The 27,703-nt window shown below is 44.5% G+C and overlaps 1 protein-coding gene across 1 annotated transcript in view; it reads left to right on the top strand.

The window, feature by feature from the left end:
- Positions 1-27,703, top strand: part of TRABD2B (TraB domain containing 2B) — a 434,033-nt gene that overhangs the window by 360,307 nt on the left and 46,023 nt on the right. Inside the window, exon 6 of the mRNA XM_089684441.1 lies at positions 23,260-23,505. Within this exon, the coding sequence (XP_089540567.1) occupies positions 23,260-23,505 (246 nt within the window). The remainder of the gene's footprint in view (positions 1-23,259; positions 23,506-27,703) is intronic.

The raw sequence follows: 27,703 nt of genomic DNA, 5'->3' as shown, positions 1-27,703 counted from the left end.
CCAGTGGTAAGCTCAGAGGCTCTAGACAATCAGCACTTTTCTTATTGTCCCGTACTCTATTAAATAATCCTGTAATTATTTAAGAATGACTTGTGACATTGATAGTGATACAGAAATCCCCTAAAATATGCCAAAATACAACCGAATGCCTTTCTTGGAGTCCTACCGGGCATACTTGATGGCGAACGAAGCAGAATGAATAAAAACAAACACATACTTTGCAGAGCGAGGCGCTCACTGTAAACAATATCAAACATTTTGGAAAAGCGATTTCCTCGGTGAGTTTCTGAAAAGAATACGACCTCTGCAGTCAGATTAAATCTGGTATTTATTTTACTCTGCACATGTTTCCAGGGGGAGAAAGTTCAACAGGATGTGTAGATTTGTTGAGTTTCATAAATATCGCTTCTGAGGTGCACAAAGCTCCTTCAGTGGAAGAGTAAGGACAATGGTACTAAACGGAGTGAAGGTTTACAGATGACCAATAACTTGGCTTAATGTCTTCTTAACAAATTTTAAACACGTTTTTATGAGGATTGGTTAGTTTTGGAAAGTCTTTGTGATAAGTCAGTTTGATGGTGTGACTCTCAGGTGTGAACCTGGTGGAGGGAACCCAATTTAGGTCAGTTCTTCTACAAGTCTTTCATTTGATAAGCTATCAACTTTTTTTGTAATGTGCACCTATAAAGGAACACTACATTTTGTAATTTTTCTTAAATGTAAACCTTTTTTTTATTTAACCTCCTTAGCTGTATTCCCGAGTGTAGCTCGGGGTAAAATGTCAGTACCAAAAGCGGGAACCCCGAGCTACACTCGGGCTTACCATGCGGCGTTGCTCAGGGAGTCCCTGCAGCACTTACCTTGTTCTTCGCTCCCGTGATGTGTCACCTGCAGTGTCCCCGGCCATCTCCTCCGGCCGATGCCGGCATCCGGCTTCTGTGTTCCGATCCCTGTGACGTCGGGACGTACGGGCACCGGAACCGGCGGCAAATTTGAAATTTTTAAAAAATTTCATTTTTTTAAAATGATTATTACATAGTAAAACATTGCTATTTCAATGCATTTCACATACATGTTGTCCCGAGTGCTTTGTCCTGTGTCCTGCCTGCATTTTGACTGTTCTTTCTGCCTGGAAACTTAGAAAAGTCCATGGCGTCCAAAAAGCGTCCCTTTACGTCAAAAGCGGTTTTAGACCAGCTAGAGAAAAGCGATAGTTAATCAGAACCACTTGTAGAATTGAGTGATAATGATTCGTGGGGAAATTCGTCATCAGACACTGAAAACGATTTTGCGACTTTGCTCAGCGATGTGCGAATTTGCCTCTGTATTTCAAATTTCAGTGTTTTTGGTTTGATTATATTATTATATTACATTTATTATTATTATTATATTATTATTTTTTATGATTATTTATTAAATTATAATTTATGATTTCGTGTTTCAAATTTTATCGTACCCGGGATGTTTACTGGACTCTTGCTCGTACAGATTTCAGTGAGTTATTCCTAAAAATTACAGCCTACAATAAAAAACTACATATTTCCATGCAAAAAAATGGTACCGCTTTCAGCACAAAAAAATCGGAAAGAATCATACCGCCGAGGAGGTTAATTAGAAAGGGGTTTAGTAACTCTCAGGTGCCATTTAAAACCCAGGACAAGTATTCTAAACCAAAAAACTAAATTGTATTATATTGAATTTTACCAGTCCTTAGGTGTGGTGGCTGCATTAATTTCCTTTTTGTCAGGCTTTTTTAGTAAACAGATCCTCCTAGATAGGTGCTAGGTTAGGAAAATGTAGTTCTTAGCTCTCCTGTAATCAGTGGAGCTGCTTGTGATTACTCTGGTCTGTTCTGAGGTTCACAGGCTGTGGGTTTGACTGCTTCCCTTTTTCTGGATGGTTCTGTAAAATAGTGTGCTGGGAGAGTCAAATCTGTAGTATGAATATTTTTGTGGTTCCAGCCAATTCCTGGGGGAGGGTGCGCAGATGGTGGCTGGGGGTGAGCATAAACAGTCTAAAATTTGGAGCTGTTCGGTTCTTGTCCAGAGAAGATCGCAGCCTGAAGGGCTGCTGCCTTTCCTGGCTAGTCCAGCTGTGCTTCTTTATTTCTTAGCCGTGCTACCTGGAGGGCCTAATCTACTGAACGTTGCTGGAGCTGACTGAGGGATTTATTTTTGGGGATCTGGTCTGAAGAGTTCACGGGAGAAATGTCTGGCTGATATTGGAAGAAGCCGGTGTGTGAGATCCCAGTGACTGTGTGCTGCTGCTATCCCTCTGGTATCAGAGTCAGCTTCTACTAAAAGTGAACATTGTTTGTGGTGTCCCTGTGTAGCTCAGCCCATCATTTTCTGTTGCAAGAACTGTTCTAAGAATCTTGCAGAGGAAGACAGGTGTCCTCAAGTTGCTACTCAACATTACTGGAATATCCAATCCAAGTTCAAGTTTTCAAAAAAAACATCAAAAAGAATACCCCTAGACTAATCATTGAGCCAGAAGAGTGTCAGAGACAGTGTAATTGGCTGCTAGTGAACTCATTGGGAAAAGAATAATGGGGCCAAACCAGTGGGCCCTTTCGGGGGTGAACGCTAAACAGAAAATTCCTGTTGATCTTGCAATAAATGCACTGTCCATGTCATTTCATGTGAGAAAAAGCAAAAGCACAAATGCTATTTTTCTTGTGTAAAGAATATAATTATGATTCCAACAACAACGACCCCCCCCCCCCCACACACACACACACCTAGGTGATAGAGATTCAAAAAAGGCAGACATGTTTGAAGTCCATCCTGGGTGACAATCATGGCTTCCTCTATTGATACAGTGGAGTCAGTGAGGGTAGCTATGCAGGGACAGGAAGTGCGCTATTCGTGGGATTACCAGGTGAGAATAAAGGGAAATACTCATGAAAAAAAAATCTAATCAAGCCTCCACATCTAAGGCTAGCCATACATTATACAATTTTCTTGAGATTTTTGCTTTAGATTTACCAAAAACCATATAATATGAGGTCAAACCTAAACAACACTTTCAGCTGTATCCAATTAGGCAGGCCCTTGCACTACATAGTTGAAGGTAAATCTAAAGGAAATTGGGCAGAAATTGGACAGAAAATTGTCTGTTCACACTGCAATTCCCACTTTTCTTTGCGTTTATGCAAGTGCATTTACATGCATTGGCATTCATTTTTTTAAATGTAAAAAAGACAAAACCTCAGCGCCCAGGACTCTCCTATTAAACACACAATTCCCCGTGAGATGCTGCTGTACACAGGTGCAAAAACCAAAAAAACTTATATCAATAAAAACCAGCGCAAACCCACATAATCAATTGCATTACTCAACTTATTAAACAAACTTAAAAACTGTGACAAAAAAACCACTTTTGTGTTAGTAAAAATTTAAATTATAAAATATATAAAAATAAATATATAAATATAAAAAATTAAAATTCATAAGTCCAGTGACAAAAAAATCCCAAAAACTTAAGTAGACAGTCCCGTGACAAAATAAATCAAATAATAATTAAATTATAATTTTCATTGGATTCTTCCGTGCCTTTGATCCCTTCACCATCCACCAGTGCAAAAACCAACATTAACCGCACTCACCAGATATTAGTGAGTCACACGCCTTTCAGGAATATTAAGGGCTCCTGGACCCCCTTTACTTTTTATGAGACCTCCAAATGCTGCTTCCTCTTATGTCTGGGTGCCTCTTCTGCTTACTCCTCTCACCGAATCCCCCAAGGAAAATCAGGAAGAAGAAAAGACCATAGCGTGATACCGTAGTGGTTTCTCCTCAAAATAATCTCTCCAGACCACTCACATTTTAGCGGGATATAACCCGCATTTTATTAGAAACAACAATGATTTTCTTTCAAAATGATCCACTTTCCAAGTACAGCGACTTTGCATAAAGACCCCACAGCCTGGTATAGAGCAGGATGGCAGACCTCAGATGCAGACTCATCCACTATGCTAAGATGGCCCCTTGGAACGCACCGCTCGGCGTGCGTTCCACTCACCGGAAATGACGTCAGACGCCGGAACAGGCAACCGGAAGTGACGCACTTCCGGTTGCCTGTTCCGGCGTCTGACGTCATTTCCGGTGAGTGGAACGCACGCCGAGCGGTGCGTTCCAAGGGGCCATCTTAGCATAGTGGATGAGTCTGCATCTGAGGTCTGCCATCCTGCTCTATACCAGGCTGTGGGGTCTTTATGCAAAGTCGCTGTACTTGGAAAGTGGATCATTTTGAAAGAAAATCATTGTTGTTTCTAATAAAATGCGGGTTATATCCCGCTAAAATGTGAGTGGTCTGGAGAGATTATTTTGAGGAGAAACCACTACGGTATCACGCTATGGTCTTTTCTTCTTCCTGATTTTCCTTGGGGGATTCGGTGAGAGGAGTAAGCAGAAGAGGCACCCAGACATAAGAGGAAGCAGCATTTGGAGGTCTCATAAAAAGTAAAGGGGGTCCAGGAGCCCTTAATATTCCTGAAAGGCGTGTGACTCACTAATATCTGGTGAGTGCGGTTAATGTTGGTTTTTGCACTGGTGGATGGTGAAGGGATCAAAGGCACGGAAGAATCCAATGAAAATTATAATTTAATTATTATTTGATTTATTTTGTCACGGGAATGTCTACTTAAGTTTTTGGGATTTTTTTGTCACTGGACTTATGAATTTTAATTTTTTATATTTATATATTTATTTTTATATATTTTATAATTTAAATTTTTACTAACACAAAAGTGGTTTTTTTGTCACAGTTTTTAAGTTTGTTTAACCACTTGCCGACCGCGCATAGCCGAAAGACGGCTTCACCGCGGCCGGCCAGTTCTGAGTGGACGTCATATGACGTCCTCCCAGAACGCGCTCTCCTGCGCGCCCCAGGGTGCGCGCACCCGGCGATCTCCGTGATCGCTGTGTCCTACGGACACAGCTGATCACGTGATGTGGTGAAAGGCCGATCCCACCGGCCTTTTACCACGTGATCAGCGGTGTCCAATGACACGCTGATCACAGGAAAATGCAAGTGCCGGTTCTCGGCTGCACTTTCCTCACACTGTCAGATCGTGAGGAAAGTACTGCCGAGAACCGGCAGTTGTCAGAGCGGGGATTGGCACCGATCATCAGGGCACTGATGATCAGTGCCCTGATGATCGGTGCCCAGCAGTGACCCCCGCAAGTTCCGATCAGCAGTGCACCCACTAGCCCCGCCCACCCGTTCCCAGCAGTGCCCCCACCTGTGCCCAGCAGTGCCCCCACCTGTGCCACTCTGCAGTGCCACCTACCTGTGCCCAGAAGTGCCACCTACATGTGCCCAGCAGTGCCACCCACCTGTGCCCACCCACCAGTGCCACCCACCTGTGCCCACCAGTGCCACCCACCTGTGCCCACCCACCAGTGCTGTCCACCAGTGCCACCCACCAGTGCCACCCACCAGTGCTGCCAGTCAGTGCCACCAGTCAGTGCCCAGGGGTTGTGCCAGTCAGTGCCGCCAGTCAGTGCCCAGAAGTGATGCCAGTCAGTGCCGTCTATCAGTACCCATCATCAGTGCCGCCTATCAGTGCTGCATATCAGTGCCGCCTATCCGTGACCCCTAATTAGTGCTGTCTATCAGTGCCGCCTATCCGTGCCACCTCATTAGTACTGCCTATCAGTGCCCTTTAGTGCTGCCTATCAGTGCCCATCAGTGCCGCCTATCAGTGCCCATCAGTGCCGCCTCATCAACGCAAATCAGTGAAGGAGAAAAAATACCTGTTTGAAAAATTTTATAAAAGAAACAAATAAACTTTTTTTTTTTTTCAAATTTTTTGCACTTTTTTTAATTTATAGCGCAAAAAGTAAAGCGCCCAGTGGCGATTAAATACCACCAAAAGAAAGCTCTATTTGTGAGAAAAAAATGATCAAAATTTCATATGGGTACAATGTTGCATGACCGCGCAATTGTCAATCAAAGTGCGGCAGCGCTGAAAGCTGAAAATTGGCCTGGTAAGGAAGGGGGTATAAGTGCCCGGTAGGCAAGTGGTTAATAAGTTGAGTAATGCAATTGATTATGTGGGTTTGCGCTGGTTTTTATTGATATTTTTTTAAATGTGTTGCGTTTATTTACTGTCAATGCATTGGGCATGTGCTGAAAGAAATATCTCAAAACACATATGATGAAACAAAGGACTAGTAAGCTGCAGTATATAAAATTTTAGTTTTATGGTTTTGATATGCTTTAAAAAAAAAAAAAAAAAAAAAAAAAAAACACTTTAATTTTCCTTTTGACACTAATATTTTTACCCAAAATGTTGGAATTTCACTAAAATGTCCTGATTTCTATGATACCAAAATTCCTGCGCCAACTAAATAATATAACGTGTTAAATATAAATTAGCAATGTGCTGTGACTAACAATAAATAATTGCTGCAGCTGACATCAATATGTGTTCCTAAATGTGCAATAAGGTGGTATAGGTGATGTAGCGCTGCTATCTGAAAAAAAGCTCATCAATTATTATTATTTTATTATTATACAGTATTTATAAAGCGCCAATAGTTCGCTCAGCGCTGTACATTACAAAGGGGGACAGAACATGTGACAGAACAATACCAATACAATGCAAAACATGAGGGGATCGAGGGCCCTGCTCTTTCGAGCTTACAATCTAGGAGGGAGGGGATGGTGGCACAGGAGGAGATAGCTGTGGGGGATGGAGTGGTAGGAAGAGTGGAGGAGGTCGGCAAGTTAGCAGGGGGTGGGGTAGGCTTCCCTGAAGAGATGGGTTTTCAGGGTGCACCTAAAGGAGAGGAGAGTAGGTGATAATCTGATGGCTTGGGGCAGGGAGTTCCAGAGGATGGGTGACACCCTGGAGTAGTCCTGGAGGCGGGCATGGGAGGAGGAGACCAGGGAACTAGAGAGAAGGAGGTCTTGTGAGGAGCGGAGTGTGCGTGCTGGGCGGTACTTGGATATTAGGTCAGAGATGTAGTACGGGGCAGTATGGTGGACGGCTTTGTACGTCAGTGTTAGGATTTTGAATTTGATCCGTTGTGCAATCGGAAGCCAGTGGAGGGATTGGCAGAGGGGGGTGGCGGAGATGGAGCGGTTGGAAAGGTGAATGAGTCTGGCAGCCGTATTCAGGATCGACTGAAGCGGGGATAGCCAGCGGCGAGGCAGGCCAGTGAGGAGGGAGTTGCAGTAGTCGAGTCGTGATATGATGAGGGAGTGGATGAGCTGTTTAGTGGTTTCTGGGGTTAGGAACGTGCGGATTTTGGCGATGTTGCGGAGGTGGAGTCTGCAATCTATAACAATCTATATCTATAATCTATAACAATAATAACAATATTATGAGTAAATAATAAATAAATACTTTGTTACATATTTATTTAGTTATTATTTACTCATATTATTGTTATAGATGAGCTTTTTTTCAGATAGCAGCGCTACATCACCTATACCACCTTAATGTCCTGATTTCTGCTAACATTTTGGCAAAGCGAAAACTCTCAACTTCACTCATCCCTACTGATTAGCAAACAACGAATAAATGACAATATATAGAAAAAATGTTTTTTTTTTACAATTTCATGGATCACACATCAACTTCCAGAAGTGTACAGCATGGTGACCAAACACAGAAACTGCATTATCACAAAAAAAAAAGATTTTCCTTCTTAATCCTATTTGCATTGTATTGTGTTACCGGTTTAGCGTCAGAAAGCGCTTAGCAAGGTTCATCCATTGAGCAATTTACAGTATACTGAAGTCTTTCCCACTGTTGTATTTTTAACACTCACCAGCCATTGACAGCCCTTCATCTGGATCGCATTTTTTACAGCTGCAGCACAACCTATATGGAGTGGGAGCTGTCAATCACCATCCAATCAGCCAAGATCCTCCAAACAGTGAGACACAGGTTTATTAAGCAGAACAATGATTGCCAGCTGTGCTGCCCAGGAGACTCTGCTCAAGCTGGAGCCATTTAGTTCCACTAGTCACTAGCATCATTTTCTGGTAATAGGATTTACTTACCCAGCATGTTTATTTGTTGAAAAAGGTGTGTGGCCCAAAATCTCCAACTGTCAGCTTCATTTGATCCTTTTCTGCCAAAATTTTAATGAGTATTTTTTTTATTAAAAATATATATATTTATATTGACCAGATAATTCATAAAGAGCATCTAGGACACTCCTTAGAATTCCAACGTGCTTCCACATGACAACTGTCAGTGTGGACAACAGATTCATGTGCCTCTTACAAACAGGTACATAAATCTGGGGCATACACTGAGTGTGAAGGTGCCCATATGTACACTCTACCCTCAGTGCAAATGCACTTCCTCTACACCACTGCACCTGTCAGACGGCACAGTGGCAGGGAGTTTTGTACCAGGGAGGGTGAGCCGGATGGCATTTACTAGCACTTGTTCCCTATCACCCACATGGAAGAAAAATATTTTAAATATATTTAAAAAATATTGTTCCCAAAAATATTGACATATATTTGAAATACTACATTTTGGGCCGTATTGGATATAATTTAAAAATAACTCTCTCTCTCTCTCTCTCTCTCTATATATATATATATATATATATATATATATATATATATATATATATATATATATATATATATATATACATACAGTTGTGTTCAAAATAATAGCAGTCAGACATCACTAACCTGATCAATCACTGTTTTTGGTAGAAATGATATTTCTACATGGCAAATAATTTACTAGCAGGTGTAGTAGAGTAATAGAAATCCAACAGACCCAACAGTCATGACATGTATGCTGCTGATTCTGTGTAATTGAATCACTAATTGAAAGGGGCATGTTCAAAATAATAGCAGTGTGGAGTTCTATTAGTGAGGTCATTCATTCTTTGAAAAACAGGTGGCAATGATTGCCCTTATTTAAGGAAGGAAGGCAGCAAATGTTGTACATGCTGGTTAGTACATTTCTCTCTGAAATTCTGAGGAAAATGGGTTGTTCCAGACATTGTTCAGAAGAACAGCGTACTTTGAGTAAAAAGTTGATTGGAGAGGGGAAAACATATAAAGAAGTGCAGAAAATGATAGGCTGCTCAGCTAAAATGATCGCAAATGCTTTAAATTGGCAACCAAAACCTGAAAGACGTGGAAGAAAGTGAAAAACTACCATTCGAATGGATAGAGGAATAGCCAAAATGGCAAGGACTCAGCCAACAATCATATCCAGGAAGATCAAAGAAGGTGTAAAGTTACCTGTGAGGACTGTTACAATTAGAAGACGCCTATGTGAAGCCAAGCTATCTGCAAGAAGCCCCCGCAAAGTCCTACTGTTGAAAAAAAGACATGTGCTGAAGAGGTTACACTTTGCCAAAGAGCACATTGACTGGCCTAAAGAGAAATGGCGCAACATTTTGTGGACTGATGAAAGTAAGATTGTTCTTTTTGGGTCTAGTGGCCGGAGACAGTTTGTCAGACGACCCCCAAACACTGAATTCAAGCCACAGTACACTGTGAAGACAGTGAAGCATGGTTGCGCAAGCATCATGATATGGGGATGTTTCTCATTCTACGGTGTTGGGCCTATTTATCGCATACCAGGGATCATGGATCAGTTTGAATACATCAGAATACTTGAAGAGGTCATGCTGCCTTATGCTGAAGAGGAAATGTCCTTGAAATGGGTGTTCCAACAAGACAACGACCCCAAACACACCAGTAAACACACCAGTAAACGTGCAGTAAACGTGCAACGTATCAACACAAATTTGATATATTTTTCTTCATGTTTTGATTTGGAATAGAATGTGTAGTGTTCCCAATGCATTTTGAATATATTCTTCAGATTTTTTCAACATATAAAAAAGTCATTTTAACATATATTTTTACATATCGTTATATAAAGTATAGGACGGGAGCTGGACAGACATTTAATCTCACCTGTCCTTGTGTAGTAGTTTTATAGGTTCCACACCCTTATTAGAAAAACTAATGGGGCTTTTCAGGGCACCATGCCATATGAAAATATAAAGATGCACGTCATGAAAACACTAGATAAAATAGAACATGTTTTATTGTAATTTGTATAAAAAAACCACACAAGTGGTAAGAAGGACAATTTGATCAGCCAAAATAGGCACATACATAGTAAAGTAGCAAAAACAAAATAAGAATCTATAAATAGCAACAAGGGGGGGAAAGGCTCTGGCCCGGGACGGCATCACGAGCAAAAGCATCACGAGCAAGAGTCTAAGAGCCCCATCGAAACTTAAATATGTGGATCTTCATAAGGCAAATGTATTTCCATAGAGTTGAATTAGAAAAATGGATAATTGATCCAGAAATCTGATGGGTTTCATGGGATAAGACCCACTTCTTCAGGAAATTTAGGAAAAACAAAATAACAGTGCCGATGATAATGCTCTGTACAATAGTAACACCTGATGTAGATGAAGATCAATTTTGGTGGAAAATACAAGAAAGCTTTATTCAGCGGACACCGGGGAGGAAACCACCAGTCCAAGAGTACCTCTGGTCCTATTAGGGAACCATCAGTCCAAGAGTACCTCTGGCCCTATTAGGGAACCATCAGTCCAAGAGTACCTCTGGCCCTATTAGGGAACCATCAGTCCAAGAGTACCTCTGGCCCTATTAGGGAACCATCAGTCCAAGAGTACCTCTGGTCCTATTAGGGAACCATCAGTCCAAGAGTACCTCTGGTCCTATTAGGGAACCATCAGTCCAAGAGTACCTCTGGTCCTATTAGGGAACCATCAGTCCAAGAGTACCTGTCAGGGCTCCCAGGTGTGACCAGAGATGTGTGACTGACGCAGGGAAACGCAGACTTCAGATATGTGATAAACAATGTAATTTATTAACACTAACAATACAACTATAAACGCAGTGCAATACTAAAACATAATACAGTGCAAACAAACCAAACCAACCACCCACAGATAACAGTACAAACAAGCAAGCGTCGTCAGGCAGGCCGGGTCAATATCAATAGGGCAGGTAGGTACAGGGGGAGCAAGCGGAGAATGGTCGGGGTCACAGGCCAGGTTCAGCAGGTAGCAAGCAGCGTAGTACAGAGGGTCAGGCAGAGGGATGGTCAGGGTCACAAGCCAGGGATCAGAACAGGGTCAGCAGAGAATCAGACAGGAACAGAGAGCAGGAACAGGATACAGGATGCAGGACAGATACAGGGCCCAGGACAAACACACACCAAGGCAGAGTCTGTGGGTCTGGCCATCCCTTAAATACCCCAGCATAATCAGTTCCAGGTGTTAGCTGGCTGCAAAGTTGAGTCTCTGATTGCTGGGAGCACCCGCTGGCCAGCCCTGGTACTGCAGATCAAAAGGCAGGTGAGTCCCACCATTGCTGGCCAGTCCATTCCTGACAGTACCCCCCCCTCAAGGAGCGGCCTCAGGACGCTCCAAACAGTCCTAGCTGGGTAAAATGTTCCACCGCCTGGGTCTGGTAACTGGCGGGATATCAAAGACTGGCACACCGGGCAGGACTCCGGGCAGCGGCACACCGGGCTGGACTCCGGGCAGAGGCACATCGGGCTGGACTCCGGGCAGAGGCACATCGGGCTGGACTCCGGGCAGAGGCACATCGGGCAGGACTCCGGGCAGAGGCACATCGGGCAGGACTCCGGGCAGAGGCACATCGGGCAGGACTCCGGGCAGAGGCACATCGGGCAGGACTTCGGGCAGAGGCACATCGGGCAGGACTCCGGGCAGAGGCACATCGGGCAGGACTCCGGGCAGAGGCACATCGGGCAGGACTCCGGGCAGAGGCACATCGGGCAGAGGCACATCGGGCAGAGGCACATCGGGCAGAGGCACATCGGGCAGGACTCCGGGCAGAGGCACATCGGGCAGGACTCCGGGCAGAGGCACATCGGGCAGAGGCACATCGGGTAGGACTCCGGGCAGAGGCACATCGGATTACCAGGCGAAGCAGCAGGCAGCGGGCCACCAGGCGGAGCAGCAGGCACCAGGCCCCCGGGCGGAGCAGCAGGCACCAGGCCCCCGGGCGGAGCAGCAGGCACCGGGCCCCCGGCCGGGGCAACAGGCACCGGGCCCCCGGCCGGGGCAACGGGCACCGGGCCCCCGGGCGGGGCAACGGGCACCGGGCCCCCGGGCGGGGCGGCGGGCATCGGGCCCCCAGGCGGAGCGGCGGGCGCCGGGCCCCCAGGCGGGGCGACGGGCATCGGGCCCCCAGGCGGGGCGACGGGCATCGGGCCCCCAGGCGGGGCGACGGGCATCGGGCCCCCAGGCGGGGCGACGGGCATCGGGCCCCCAGGCGGGGCGACGGGCATCGGGCCCCCAGGCGGAGCGGCGGGCCCCCAGGCGGGGCGACGGGCATCGGGCCCCCAGGCGGGGCGACGGGCTTCGGGCCCCCAGGCGGGGCGACAGGCTTCGGGCCCCCAGGCGGGGCGACAGGCATCGGGCCCCCAGGCGGGGCGACAGGCATCGGGCCCCCAGGCGGGGCGACCGGCATCGGGCCCCCAGGCGGGGCGACGGGCATCGGGCCCCCAGGCGGGGCGGCGGGCGCCGGACCCCAAGGCGGAGCGACAGGTCTCGGGCCCTCAGGCGGAGCGGCGGGCGCCGGACCCCCAGGCGGAGCGACAGGTCTCGGGCCCTCAGGCGGAGCGGCGGGCGCCGGACCCCCAGGCGCAGCGACAGGTCTCGGGCCCTCAGGCGGAGCTGCGGGCGCCGGACCCCCAGGTGGAGCGACAGGTCTCGGGCCCTCAGGCGGAGCGGCGGGCGCCGGACCCCCAGGTGGAGCGACAGGTCTCGGGCCTTCAGGCGGAGCGGTGGGCGCCGGACCCCCAGGCGGAGCGACAGGTCTCGGGCCCTCAGGCGGAGCGGCGGGCGCCGGACCCCCAGGCGGAGCGACAGGTCTCGGGCCCTCAGGCGGAGCGACAGGTCTCGGGCCCCCAGGCGGAGCGGCGGGCGCCGGACCCCCAGATGGAGCGACAGGTCTCGGGCCCTCAGGCGGAGCGGCGGGCGCCGGACCCCCAGGTGGAGCGACAGGTCTCGGGCCCTCAGGCGGAGCGGCGGGCGCCGAGTCACCAGGCACGACAGTGGGCTCCGAGTCAACTGGCATGACCGCTGGCACTGGGTCAGACATTGGATCGTCTGGCTGGACAGCGGGCATCGGGTCACCATGCATCAGGTCATTTGGCTCGACCGCGGGCACCGCGTCATCTGGCAAGGCAGTGGGCTCCGAGTCAACTGGTATGACCGCGGGCACTGGGTCAGACATTGGATCGTCTGACTGGACAGCGGGCAACGGGTCACCAGGCATCAAGTCATTTGGCTCGACAGCGAGCACCGCGTCATCTGGCAAGGCAGTGGGCTCCGAGTCAACAGGCACGACAGTGGGCACCGGGTCATCAGGTACCGGATTGTCTGGCTTGACAGCGGGCACCGGGTCACCAGGCATTGGATCGTCTGGCTCGACAGCGGGCATCAGGTCACCAGGTATGACAGCGGGCACTGGGTCACCAGGCATCAGGTCATTTGGCTCGCCAGCGGGCACCGCGTCATCTGGCAAGGCAGTGGGCACCGAGTCACCAGGTACGACAGCGGGCTCTGAGTCAATTGGCACGACAGCGGGCACCGGATCAGGTACCGGATCATCTGGATCAACAGCGGGCATCGAGTCAACTGGCCTAATAGGATCGTCAGGCTGGATCAGTTCATCATGCTGGGTAGAGGCATCAGGCTGAATGCCGGCGTCCGGCTGAGTAGAGGCTTCAGGCCGAGTAGAGGCTTCAGGCCGAAGAGAGGCATCCGGCCGAGTAGAGGCATCAGGCCGAGTAGAGGCTTCAGGCCGAGTCACGGACGGCAGGTTCACCGGTTTGGATACTGGCAGGATGGTATTGGTTGGAAAGAATTTTCATTTTTTTCTGGTTTTAACTACTGGAGCACTGCAAGTAAACGCAGGTCTGCAAACGAATGGAGCAGCTGGAGACAGAGAAGAACTGGAGGATGGAACAGAAGGGGGAGCAGTTGCTACAGAGGGCTTTTTTACAGGGTTAAAGGCAGGATAGGTGCAGCGAGTGGGAACAGGGTACTGACATGCGGTAGATAGCCAAGTATACTGGGCTGTAACTGGAGGAGCTGTTGGGAATACAGGAGTAGAGTTAGAAGCAGGACTGGGTCTTTGTAAGCTGACTGAGGCTGGGTGCAACAAGTCTGTCCATGTCTGCAGTAGGGGTTGAACAAAGCTGAGCTTACACAAAGCCTGTCTGGTCAATGACTGCACTGCGTTTATACAATCTCTTAGTGTCTGTGGTGAACATGTGGAATAACGCTCCAGAAAGTAACCCACATCATCCTCTAATAACCACACCAGGGACTCTACCTGGTTTGCACTAAATGGTGGCAAAAATTCATCCCTGCATTCGGGGGAACCAGATGAAACCAACTCAACACAAACCTGAATCAATGGCTGCACCATAGAGAAATCTGTGCCCTGATCTACTAGAACATGAGCGAGCCGTATACATTCTAGCAGTTCATCCCGGGGATACTCCTTCAGAGTCTGATAAGCATACTCTCTGTCATCAAGCACTAGCAGATATAAATACACAACCTCATCCAGATCCATCCTTCCCATCAACAAGCCAAGATGGCTTCCCTGTGCAGCCACTTCTGGTCAGGATTGGCCTTGGTGTAATGTCAGGGCTCCCAGGTGTGACCAGAGATGTGTGACTGACGCAGGGAAACGCAGACTTCAGATATGTGATAAACAATGTAATTTATTAACACTAACAATACAACCATAAACGCAGTGCAATACTAAAACATAATACAGTGCAAACAAACCAAACCAACCACCCACAGATAACAGTACAAACAAGCAAGCGTCGTCAGGCAGGCCGGGTCAATATCAATAGGGCAGGTAGGTACAGGGGGAGCAAGCGGAGAATGGTCGGGGTCACAGGCCAGGTTCAGCAGGTAGCAAGCAGCGTAGTACAGAGGGTCAGGCAGAGGGATGGTCAGGGTCACAAGCCAGGGATCAGAACAGGGTCAGCAGAGAATCAGACAGGAACAGAGAGCAGGAACAGGATACAGGATGCAGGATGCAGGACAGATACCCCAGCATAATCAGTTCCAGGTGTTAGCTGGCTGCAAAGTTGAGTCTCTGATTGCTGGGAGCACCCGCTGGCCAGCCCTGGTACTGCAGATCAAAAGGCAGGTGAGTCCCACCATTGCTGGCCAGTCCATTCCTGACAGTACCTCTGGTCCTATTAGGGAACCATCAGTCCAAGAGTACCTCTGGTCAGATAGATAGCAGAAAGCCAAACCAATGGTCGTTCCAATTGTGCAAGGCTGCAGTAACCAATCATCAAAATTCAATGATGAAACCCAAGCTTGGCCGTATTCGTATAGTAAAAAAGGCAGAAGTCCCAACAGTGGACAAAAAAAGGGCAAACCCTACCCAAACAAGAGCCCCAGTGTAGTCCACCCATTACATTCTCTTTTTTGCTTATCTTCTTGTTATGCTTTGTGTTTTTTTTTTATTATTTTTTTTTGGGTGCTACATTTCCAGGTGATAAAAAGTATATATCATATGCATGATATAATGTCAGGCTTTAATTTCTGGATATTAAGCAAGCTGTCCATTTCTCCAGCCTTACATTTTTCAGACCTGTATCCTAACTTGTCACGTAGAAACATTTTTGCAAATTGATGTCATTCTTAAAGTAATTTTTACCGTCTTCCCAGATCTCTGTCGTCAGTCATGTAAATAAATCTTTCACTCCTCCTGATTCTAAAGCCGTTTGTATATGTGTGTGAAGTGGAAGCTGTCTATGCTGAGCATTATGTTTACTCGGATATTGTCTTCCAGCCGTGACCGTTTTCTGGTAATTGTTACTATTAAGATTCCTATACAGTGTGAACATATCTCTGCACTTAAACTGGAGACTTTTAACACTTTGTTGAATGAACACTATAAGCCCGGGTTCACATATATGCTTTTCATTACATCGCATGTGATTCGCACAGGAACCGAACATCAGATGTGATTGTGATTGGAGCCATACATTTTGTATTACTCTAATCGCACCGCACCCGCACCAAAAAGGTGCAGGATCCTTTTTTTGGTCCGCACTACAATCGGATCGCATGGGTATTCACACCTATGCGATCTGATTCTGCACATCGCACCGCTGTTTGCAGACCGATTTTGGGGGGTGTTGGTAACTTAGCATACACACCCGCAGCGGTTCGCATGAACGAGGTGCGATTATGATGCGGAGTGGAATTCGCACAGAAAACGCTGTGAATTCTGCACTGCATCAGTGTGAACCAAGGCTAAGTGTAATGTGATTAGCAGCCACTGTTCAGAGCTTTGTCTGGTGCACCATGTACAAATAAATCTTTGAGCTGTTTTTTAGTATATACAGTATGTGTGAGCATCTTGAAGTATAATTCCACTTTTGCGAAAAGTTTCGAGCAAACTTGCTGCGCCCTCCTGACTTAGCACCTGGGTGGCAACTCTTTACCTAAGCCAGAGGGAACACCTGGTGGCCCGAAGACCCAATAATCTTTTTGAATAGACAGTCTTTGGACAAAATCTGGAGATTTCACAAGTATACGCACTGGGTGTGTTTAGGAATTTTTAGTTGTCAGATCGCCGGCAAAAAATAAATTAGATGTATTGGTGTCATAAAGCAATGCTTATGTGAAAATTCAAGCAGGTAGGATTTGCTGTCTATATGTATGTAAAGGTTTATGTTTTACTGGATTGTACCTTTAATACATAGCTCTTTACACAGTATACGTAGTTATATAATTGATAAGATTGAATAAAGACGCCAGTCCTTCCAAATCTACCTGTGTGTGTTTATGTCAGTACAATTTCCCTTATCCCTGTATATTGCATTCTCTAAGATGCCCATCTAAGTGTTGTTATTTGAAAATTATTAACACTTCCCGCTGACACCATCGATTGTGGAAATAGGAGTTATTTATTTATTTCAGGTACTTATATTGCGATGTCAATTTACACATACATATATTGTACATTCACATCAATCCCTAACCCTCAAGGGGCGTACAATCTAAGGTCCCTAACTTACATTCACACATACACATACAAGGGCCAATTTAGACAGGAGCCAATTCACCTATCAGCATATCTTTGGAGTGTGAGAGGAAACCGGAGTACCCGCAGGAAACCCATGCAGGCACAGGGAGAATATGCAAACTCCAGGCAGGTGGTGCCGTGGTTGGGATTTGAACCAGCGATCCTAGTACTGCCAGTGCTAACCATTTAGCCACTGAGTTCCATTTCCTTACCACTTTGGCATTAAAGAGTGCAGTTTAATGCTGTTTAAGGTTAAACCACTTCTCCAACTTCTTTGAGTGGCCCCATGACGTCTTAGGCGACCTGAGATTAAATACTTTTCTCCCTATATACACAGAACTATTATGTCATCATGTTGCAATTGTTCTTCATTTGCATGAAGAAAGAAAAGCTGTAGTGGGTCTCGGGCGTCCCTAAGGTTGGTGTCACCCGGTGCAATAACATTTGGTGACACCCCCTCTGACGATTGCCGCAGAATGGATCGGATCTGCAGATTGAGGATAATGGATCAGACTCCGATCCATTATGCTCCCCAATCCGCAGATCCGATCCCATTCTGCGGGGATCGTCGGCTTTCTTTCCAACTTACCTTTTCATGGAGCGGGTCCGGTGTCACCCCATATAGGTTGCATGCCGAGGATCCCCGCAGGATGGTTCGGATTTGCGAATTGAGCATAATGGAGTCCGATCCATTATGCTCTCCAATCCACACCCAATGCGCACCCCCCTCGGGACGACGCTGGTGGGTTTAAATAGGAAAGGATGGATTTCTTACCCATCAATCCTATATAGAGGCCTGTCCTAGTATGGTCTGCCAGTTTGCATTGAAGGCTAACCATTTTCCAAAGTATTTTTGTTCATGTTAGTCTCTTACAAAGCACAGCACATGGCCTTTTTTCCCATATACAATTTTAAATATTATTTTTATCATGAGGGATACATAAATGTAAATCCTGAAAAGGCCCGAATTGGCAGTCGTAGTGAGTCTAAGCTATGGGTGTTAATTCCTCCAACACAGACATAGTACAAGAATACTCTCGGAGTAGAATTATAAATAGAGCCACAGCAGGTTTGAATTAGACACAAGATTAAAGGTGTTCAGACAGGGGTAAACTATTCATGTCAGATATTATGTTTTAAGTTTCTTAAGATTGTAAGTGCAAGAAAGATTGATCTGTGCTCTATAATTATGGTAAGAGGCTTTTCAAACTTGACATATGGTACAATAATATGATCAGTATTTTCATTTTTACTGTAACCTATACCTCCAGAGCCATAGTCATTTTATTATGAATCTGACATCATCTGCTGTATAGGGGCAAGTAATTCATATTGATATTTTTTTTAGGTTTCACCATCTGGTAGATGCACTTTAATTTTAATACATATTATAATCAATGCGAAGCTTAGGCATACATTTTGCATATAATATACTGTATCTTGAAGAATAGATCCTTGCCCATATAACTACACCTAAACTGCTTAGGCTGGAAAGAATAAAGCCACACCATTATTGATTTTCAGGACATATTTACAAAAGTCATAACTGCAAACAAGAATGTTTGTACCAGTCAAAAATGAACTGTATGCAACAAACTAAAACAGCGTACAGAGAATTTTGCTTTAGATTTACCAAAAGTCATATAATATGAGGTCAAACGTAAACAACATTTTCAATTCTCTACAATTAGGCAGGCCCTTGCACTACATAGTTGAAGGTAAATCTAAAGGAAACTGGGCAGATATTTGACAGAACATTGCAAGGAAATTGTATAGTGTATAGCCAGCCTACACTATACAATGTTATTACAGTTTTCTGCCCAATTTCCTTTAGATTTATCTTCAACTATGTAGTGCAAGGGCCTGCCTAAGTAGATACAATTGAAAGCGTTGTTTAGGTTTAACCCCATATTATATGGTTTTTGGTAAATCTAAAGTACAAATCTCAGGAAAATTGTATAGTGTATGGCCAGTCTAAGAGTCTGTTCTTGACAAGTTTCAGAGTGAAAGACTATCCAAAGTTCATGTAGGGCAGCACTGAAAAGCTGGCAAGAGAAAACACCACCAAAAAAAGCTGTGACAATAACCACTTAACCACTTGTCCTCCAGAGGATTTACCCCCCTTCCTGACCAGGCCATTTTTTGCAATACGGCGCTGTGCTACTTTAACTGACAATTGCGCGGTCATGCAACTCTGCACCCAAATTAAATTTATGTCCTTTTTTTCCCACAAATGGAGATTTCTTTTGGTGGTATTTGATCACCTCTGCGTTTTTTATTTGTTGCGCTATAAACAACAAAAGACCAACAATTTTGAGAAAAAAACTATATTTTTGACTTTTTGCTATAAAATATGTCCAGCAAAAAATGTAAAAAATTTGTAGCGTCTACAAATGGCGGCATATATACTGGAATTTTTTTTATACTAGTAACGGTGGCAATCAGCGACTTATAGCGGGACTACGGGACTGCGGTGGACATTCTGACACTGGGGGGGAACTGACTGACTGTCATTGACATCCCCAGTGATACTAATACAGTGATCAGTGCTAATAAAAAGCACTGACACTGTACTAATGACATTGGGCAGGAAGGGGTTAACATCTGGGGAGATCAAAGGGTTAACTATGTGCTGTGTGCTGTTTTACTGTGTCCTGTGTATGTGTTTTACTGTGTAAGCACATAGCTTTGTATTGCTCTGCTATGCAGAGCAATACAAAGTAGTGTGCAGGAGCTGACAGGGGAGATATCTGTATTGTTTACATATAGACCTCTCCCCCATCAATGATACTCGGTGATCGCTGGGTGCCAGCGGGGAATCACCGACCTGGACCCGGTGATTGACAGCTGAGGCTGCCAATGGCGGTGCAGGTAGGGCATGCACACACCCCCTACCTGGAATGTCAAAATCATGTATGTGTATATATAGTTGCAAGAAAAAGTATGTGAACCCCTTGGGATTACGTGGAGTTTTGCATGAATTGGGCATAAAATGTGCTCTGAACGTCATCTAAGTCACAACAATAGAAGAACACAGTCTGCTGAACATAATACTACACAAACATTAGATGTCGCTATGGTTTAATTGCACATAACATGTAAACATTCACAGTGCAGGGAGGAAAAAGTATGTGAGGCCCTAGCTTAATGACTTCTCCCAGAGCTAATTGGAGCCAGGAGTGAGCCAACCTTGACTCCAATCAGTGTGATGATATTGGATGTGTTGCTGACAGCTGTCCTGCCCTTAAAAAACACACACCTGTTTTGGGTTTACTGGTTTCAAGAAGCACTGTCTGATGTGAACCATGCCTTGCAGAAAAGAGCTCCCAGAAGACCTACGATCAAGAATTGTTGACTTGTATGAAGCTGGAAAGGGTTACAAAAGTATTTCCAAAAGCCTTGATGTTCATGTGTCCACGGTAAGACAGACTGTCTACAAATGGAGAAAGTTTAGCACTGTTGCTATTCTCCATAGGTGTGGTCGTCCTGTAAAAATGACTGCAAGAGCACAGCGCAGAATGCTGCATGAGGTAAAGAAGAATCCCAGAGTGTCAGCTAAAGACCTACAGAAATCTCTGGCACATGCTAACATTTTTGTTGACACATCTACAATAAGGAAAACATTAAACAAGAATGGAGTACATGGGAGGACACCACGGAGGAAGCCATTGCTGTCCAAAAAGAATATTGCAGCACGTTTGAAGTTTGCAAAAGAGCACCTGGATGTTCCACAGCACTACTGGCAAAATATACTGTGGACAGATGAAACCAAGATTGAGTTGTTTGGGAAGAACACAGAACACTATGTGTGGAGAAAAAAAGGCACAGAACACCAACATCAAAACCTCATCCCCACTGTAAAACATGGCGGAGGGAGCATCATGGTTTGGGGCTACTTTGCTGCCTCAGGGCCTGGAAAGATTGTTGTCATTGATGGGAAAATGAATTCCAGAGTTTATCAAGACATTTTGCAGGAAAACGTACAACCATCTGTCCACCAACTGAAGCTCCGCAGAGGATGGGTGATGCAACAGGACAATGACCCAAAGCATACAAGTAATTCAACAAAACAATGGCTGCAACAGCACAGAATACGCCTTCTGGAGTGGCCCAGTCAGAGTCCTGACCTCAACCCGATTGAAATGCTGTGGCATGACCTTAAGAGAGCGATTCACACCAGACATCCCAAGAATATTGCTACACTGAAACAGTTTTGTGAAGAGGAGTGGTCCAAAATTACTCCAGATCGTTGCGCAGGTCTGATCTGCAACTACAGGAAACGTTTGGTTAAGGTTATTGCTGCCAAAGGAGGGTCAACCAGTTATTAAGTCCAAAGGTTCACATACTTTTTCCTCCCTGCACTGTGAATGTTTACATGTTATGTGCAATTAAACCATGGCAACATCTAATGTTTGTGTAGTATTATGTTCAGCAGACTGTGTTCTTCTATTGTTGTGACTTAGATGACGTTCAGAGCACATTTTATGCCCAATTCATGCAAAACTCCATGTAATCCCAAGGGGTTCACATACTTTTTCTTGCAACTGTATATATATATATATATATATATATATATGTGTGTGTAATTTTTCATAGCCCTGTACCAGTATTTCTGCTAAAGGGTGGTGGGCAAGCGATTAAAGCTGTTCTCGGGGTAGACAATTGTCCAGTGACTTTAAAATTTTGGAATTCCCATCACTTTCTGTCCAAGTGACATTGGTCACAAAGTCAAATACAAAGCAAATCTCCTCAACAGGAACACGGGCATAAAAAAAACCTGCTAAAAGTTCTTTTAACTTTTTATCTATCTACAGTATCTATAAGAATTTTAGCTGGAAATAAATTTAAAAAAACTATAATTCTAATATGATGGACCTCATTGATGAAGTATCTGGGGGGGAACTGTCTAATATATTGTAAAGAAAAATTTAGAAATGAGTCCTTCCAATCTAGGAGCCAGCTGACACTTTTTAAGATCCAGAGATCATGGGCTTCCACTAAAAGCAATAAGAAAGACTTAACTTTAGGACCCAGATAGACTCTGCTAAGGTTTCCTGGCTACCTGGTGCCTTGCATTAGACAAGTCCTGGACTGCATCCAGCCAAATTCTTCCTGAGATCAAATTCTATTTTTGAAATACATTTCTGCAATTGAGCAAACAGCCAGTATGATCTTACTAAATTATCTAGTAATGTGCAGGGAAATATGTGTCAGACCATCTAATGTGTTCCGTCTGATAAAGGTGGTAAGAGATTTGTAGCCTATATTGTATATTATAGAAATTGTATTTGTCGCTACACAAGTTGAATTATGGAAAATCACTGGCAATCTTAAAGTGTCTAAACCCTACGAATGAGTAAGATGCCTCCTCTCACCATGTGGAGTCTGAGTTGCTATACTTTGCATATATACTGCATTATGGATTGTCTACAAATATTTATCGTTACTTCCAGCATGTCTTATTTCCTTCTTGCAGCTGATAAGGCTAACTAAAGGATTCAATTTCTGTGGGAGCCTTGCAAGATCGTCATGTGAGCCCCTTTAATATGACTAAAGGAACACTGTGCTGATGCACAGAGTTTCTGTAGTCAAGCATAGTCATCCTGTGACATCATAGGCAGCCATGCTTCCAGCCCACCATTCCCTTTGAGTGAGGGTAAATGGCTGTGGGGACATGGGTGGAAAAAGAGTCTCTGCCCACTTACTGGAACAGGCAAACACAAATGCTCCTGTGCTTGGGGATGGGCTCAGTGTAGGCTAGGACCACATCATGAATGTCCTGGAATATGTACACCTTGCTGCCCTCAAACGACCAGGGAAATCCAAATGTACTGAATGGAGAAAAAACAAACAGAGGGTGCACCGGCCTAGTGCATTACCTTAAAAATGTTTAATAAGAAATAAAAATAGGTATTGTACTCACAAACGACAGTAAAATCAGGCACATCATGAAAGAACAGCTTGGCCATAAACCTCCCTACGTGACTGCCCGCAATGGGGAGAGTAGACATACAATAAGAGTACTTGCCTCTTCCCCAGTGGCTGTGGGGACTAACATGGCAACATTAGGCAAACATTTTTAACAAGCACAGTAGCAATGGTTTCTAAAGGTATTCAAAAGCTTTGCATATTGAATCACTTTACCGTTAATTTTATTTTCCACACCAGGAAAGGCCCAATCCCAGAAGACAAGCTGGAGACAGACGAACCATCTCTGAAGTACTTTGATCATGTTCCATCCACGTCATCCTCACCTGAAGACTTAGATGACGAGATGCTTCCTCCCCACCTCCTTCAACCAGACAGTATTAGCCAGCTGGAAGAATTTGGGAAACACAACAAATGGCATCGGAAGCACCACAGAAACCAACGCCGACGGCAGTTCAACGATCTCTGGGTCCGATTGGATGACAGGTTTGTAGCACTGTAGTTTTTATCTGCTGAGCTATGCAGAATTTGGAGTTTAAGTGATACCCTTTATTGAGTAACTTAAGTCACTAAAGATCTCTTCTTCAGGCTTTATACAATTCCAAAAATGGTTCTGAAACCCACATATTTATATATAGAGAGTTACAAGAACTACAAATAATTCCTTGCTCTTATCGGATGAACTCACTGTTCAGCAGCAATAAACAGTTTGGGATCTGCGGCTGCCTAAATAAGACAGTGGAGCCAGCTGTTGTACTTAGGGGAATCAATTGATTTTTTTCTCATTCAGCCCTCTGTATATGGCAGCTTTTGGACTTTATAAATAGGGATCAGAGTTTAGAAGTGTCATTGGGGTGAATTACTCGGGAATAAGGACTTCAGTCATAATTGTTACTTCAAGTAAGAGTCTTTTCAAATTTCCCTACATTAGAGAAGCAAGGAAATACAACCATTGTACAAATACTGCTTTTTCTGAAACGTGTCTCCTCCTCATTGTAGGTTTCAGAATTAGTAGAAATCCAAGCTTTTTGCATTATTTGATGCCTCTTACATGGCATAATAGTCTGCAACACCCTACTTCTGCAGAACTATAATTTCCTTCCTAGTTCACCAGAATTATCCTAGAATGGGTTTTTTTTCTTTTGGAAAATATTCTGGATGACATGTGAATTTCAGGAATGCAGAAGTGTGAAAGTCTTTGTCTAATTAGGTAAAGAGCAATGTCGAAAGGTCAGTAATCCCTAATCAATAAGCAGTCAGTCATTCTTCATAGAAAGTAAAGCCATTGCCTACTTGGTTGATTATGCCTTCACCAATCCTGAAATATTCAAGTATCATGTAGTGCAGAAGGTGTTACTTTATTATTTGTTTGTGTAAAACATTGGATCATAAAGTTTTCTTACCTAGGACTCATGGGTACTTACAGGGCATGCTCACAATAAGCTGTCTTCTGGTCCAGGGCAGGATATCCCAAGGTGCTCATTTTTGTTGGAAAGCACTGTTTCTCATTAGTTTACAGGCTTTCTCAAGAAGAACCCCAACCTGGTTAATTGCAAACATTTTTCCTGCACATTGGCTCTAAATAAATTATTTAGGTGATCTGCTCTACAAACATCTAATCACTGCTGGACGGGTGGTTAAGACTAGGGGAAGATATCTTAGAGGGCATTCAGGGATGACCTGACCCTTACCAAAAGCAAGGCACTCAAACAGTGAACTTACATCTTTATGTATTGTAATGGCGCTGCTCCGAGTCCAGCTTATAATTGTGATGCTATAAGTTCTTGGTACCACTCCAGGCTGAGGTGAAGGGCCCCATTAGCACTCAGAATAGTTGGGATGCCAGTATGAGAAAAACTCATCCAATGAGCAATGAACATTTAAGCATGAAACCACCACTCACCATAGCTGATTTCATGCTTAAATAATTGCAATGCTGTTATGTAACGATAGCTCTTTAGCAAGATAGTGAAGACACTAGAAGGGGGTTCACCTCCACTCTGCCCAAAGGCTCGGATGTTTGGATTGAGCAAAGCTTTAGCTGTTCCTAGTAGTCTCAAAGCTAGAACATCTTCTCAAGCCCCAACCCCAACACACACACGGTCCTACTTGCCATTGAGGCAGCACACAATAATAAAGTTTCGATAGGAATATATGGTGGGCTAATGGTGTTGAGGCTGGAAACCTGCCATAAGACTAAAACATACTAGGGCGGATTATAGGTGTGTCATTTCCTTCAGAATACATAGGTTAACTGCCTAGGGCTTCTATTATCTATCCAAGCAATGTTACTTGGTCTCCCCACCACTTGCCATAATTTGGGCCACGGATAACATCATGGCCTGGAATCCATTCTCCTCACAGCTCATAGTGCTCTTCACCCCCAGTTTGTGTTTTATGTTTTGCCAGTTCTAGGCAGATCTTGAGAATGAGGAACTGCTAGACATGTCAATGATTGGATGAACCAAAAGCCCTAGTCTTTGCCATCTTACAGAAATGATGTACCTATAATCAGCACTTGAATAATCTACTTTAGACAGGATAGGATACACCAGTGAAGGTATGCTATAGTGTCAAACACAAAACACTCAACTGTTTCCAGCTTTCATAGCTCCCCACAAAGAAAAGTGCTGTATGAATGGAGGATGGGCAGATGAATGAAAGGTTCACCATTCATAAATTGCTTTTCATAGATGGAAGCTATAGTACAGCTTTTGTGAATGGAGGAGGGGCTGGCAAAGGCGGGCATAGTCAGCTCTCTATGAGTTTATATGACAGGTCCATTGGCTCGTATAAACCCCCACAGCACCAGCAGATTACCTCTTGGGGGGGTATGGGTCAGAGGATAGAAGACTTCAACTAAGAGAGCATCCACAGGCAAAACAAACAATTCTCATTAAAGTGTAACTAAACCCAGGACCCTGTATTTACTATATCTGGTCTCCCACAGTACACAGAACATGGAAGTGCAATTTGTTTAGTAAATATAAATTTCTAAATACCTTTTTTATCAGCAGTTAGAGCAGTCTTGTGACTTCTGTCAGTGTCCAGCCGAGCACTGGTTAACGCTTGTAGGAGGAGTTTTAATTTTGCTCTAGGAGGATGCAGAACCCCTCACCTCTGTCTGTACAGCGCTGATTGCCTGTGCTGATCACATGCACTCTCCCAAGAAAAAAAAAACTTCTCTAGCAATACACACAAAAGTGAGCATGTGCAGAGTGTCTCCACGCGATATGTCCTATCAAGAGATAACAGGAGGACACTGGAAGAAGGGGAGGATCAGAGAAGTCAGGATCAAATAGCATTTTTACACAATTAGGTTCCACAGTGAGTATAACAAGCATGATTTACTCAATATACAAACTGATTTTACTGTTGTGGGTTTAGTAACATTGTAAAGTGGAATTCCAGTCTAGAACTAACTATGCTTAAACCTGCTCCCACCCACCTACTACCTGCTATAATAACTACCCTGTAGAAGCATGATGCTTATATTTACCTATTGTGAGGGTGCTCTGTTCTCGTCACATGTTCTCCCCAGTGGAGAGATTGCTGATAACAGATGGAATGCCTGGGCGTTGACGTCACCAATAGGCTTACTATGGGGCATCTGTTATCGGCTGTCCCTCCTCTTCCCTGATGCTGCCATTGGGAGCCAATCATGTCACTGGACCGAGGTGCTCTGAGAATAGGTAAGTATAAGTATCTTCCTTCTAGGTGGTAGTTAGTATAGGTGTTAGAAGGGGGGATGGTGTGGTAGCAATATTAACCACTTCCCGTCTGGCCCATGTACATAAACGGTCGGATGGGAGGAGTGCCGAAGCAGGTTGACATTTATAAACGGCCCCCGCATTCACTGCCTGTGCGCGCTCCCTGGGAGCGTGAGGCACCATGATCAGGTGCCCACTGTGTCCGGAGGACACAGCGGAACACCGATTGCTGTACAAGACCTGTGTGAGGTCCCGATCATGTGATCACTGATTGGCCAATCAGTGATCACATGAATAGTAGCAAGCAAGATGTCACTTCCTGACATCATTGCTTACTATTAGTGAAATCTGTGATAGATCACAGAGGTCACGTGGTACAAGGCTATTCACAACAGCCTTGTACCATGTGACAAGCAGTGACCAATCACAGCTCTCACATTATTTTTCAATGGCTGCAAGAATGCAGTCAGAGAGAAAGAGAAATGATTGTTTTACAGCCTTTACAGGTGTAAAAGCAATCAGTGTAAAAAAAGAAAAACAAATCTTCATCACCCCCCACAAGTAGTACAGTGTCACTATGGTGATACTGTAATGTCACTACACTATGGTGACACTGTAATGCTAGGGTGACAGTATGTTAAAAATCCCACAAAAACATAAATAATAATATAAAAAAAAGTACAAATGTAAAAAAAAGGTTGAAAAATTATAATTTTTGGTTATAAACTAATTTGTTTGTTTTTTTTTTTTACTAAAAAGATAACGGAATACATTTTGGCCAAGATTTATGAAAAAAGATTATTTATTTGCAAAATTTTATAAGAAAAACACTTTTTTTTCAAAATGTTTGGACTTTTTCATTTATTTAGCCAAAAAAAAAAAATCCCAATGGTGAATAAATACCACCAAAATAAAGTTTTATCAGTCTCAAAAAAATGCAAAAAAATTCATATGGGTACAGTGTTGCATGACCG

The sequence above is a fragment of the Staurois parvus genome, unplaced genomic scaffold, assembly GCF_062004578.1.
Source record: "Staurois parvus isolate SC_StPar_1 unplaced genomic scaffold, SC_StPar_1.0 ptg000347l, whole genome shotgun sequence".
NCBI classification, from domain to species: Eukaryota; Metazoa; Chordata; class Amphibia; order Anura; family Ranidae; genus Staurois; species Staurois parvus.
The sequence above is the reverse complement of the archived record's forward strand: the minus strand, read 5'-3'. Positions and strand labels throughout refer to the sequence as shown.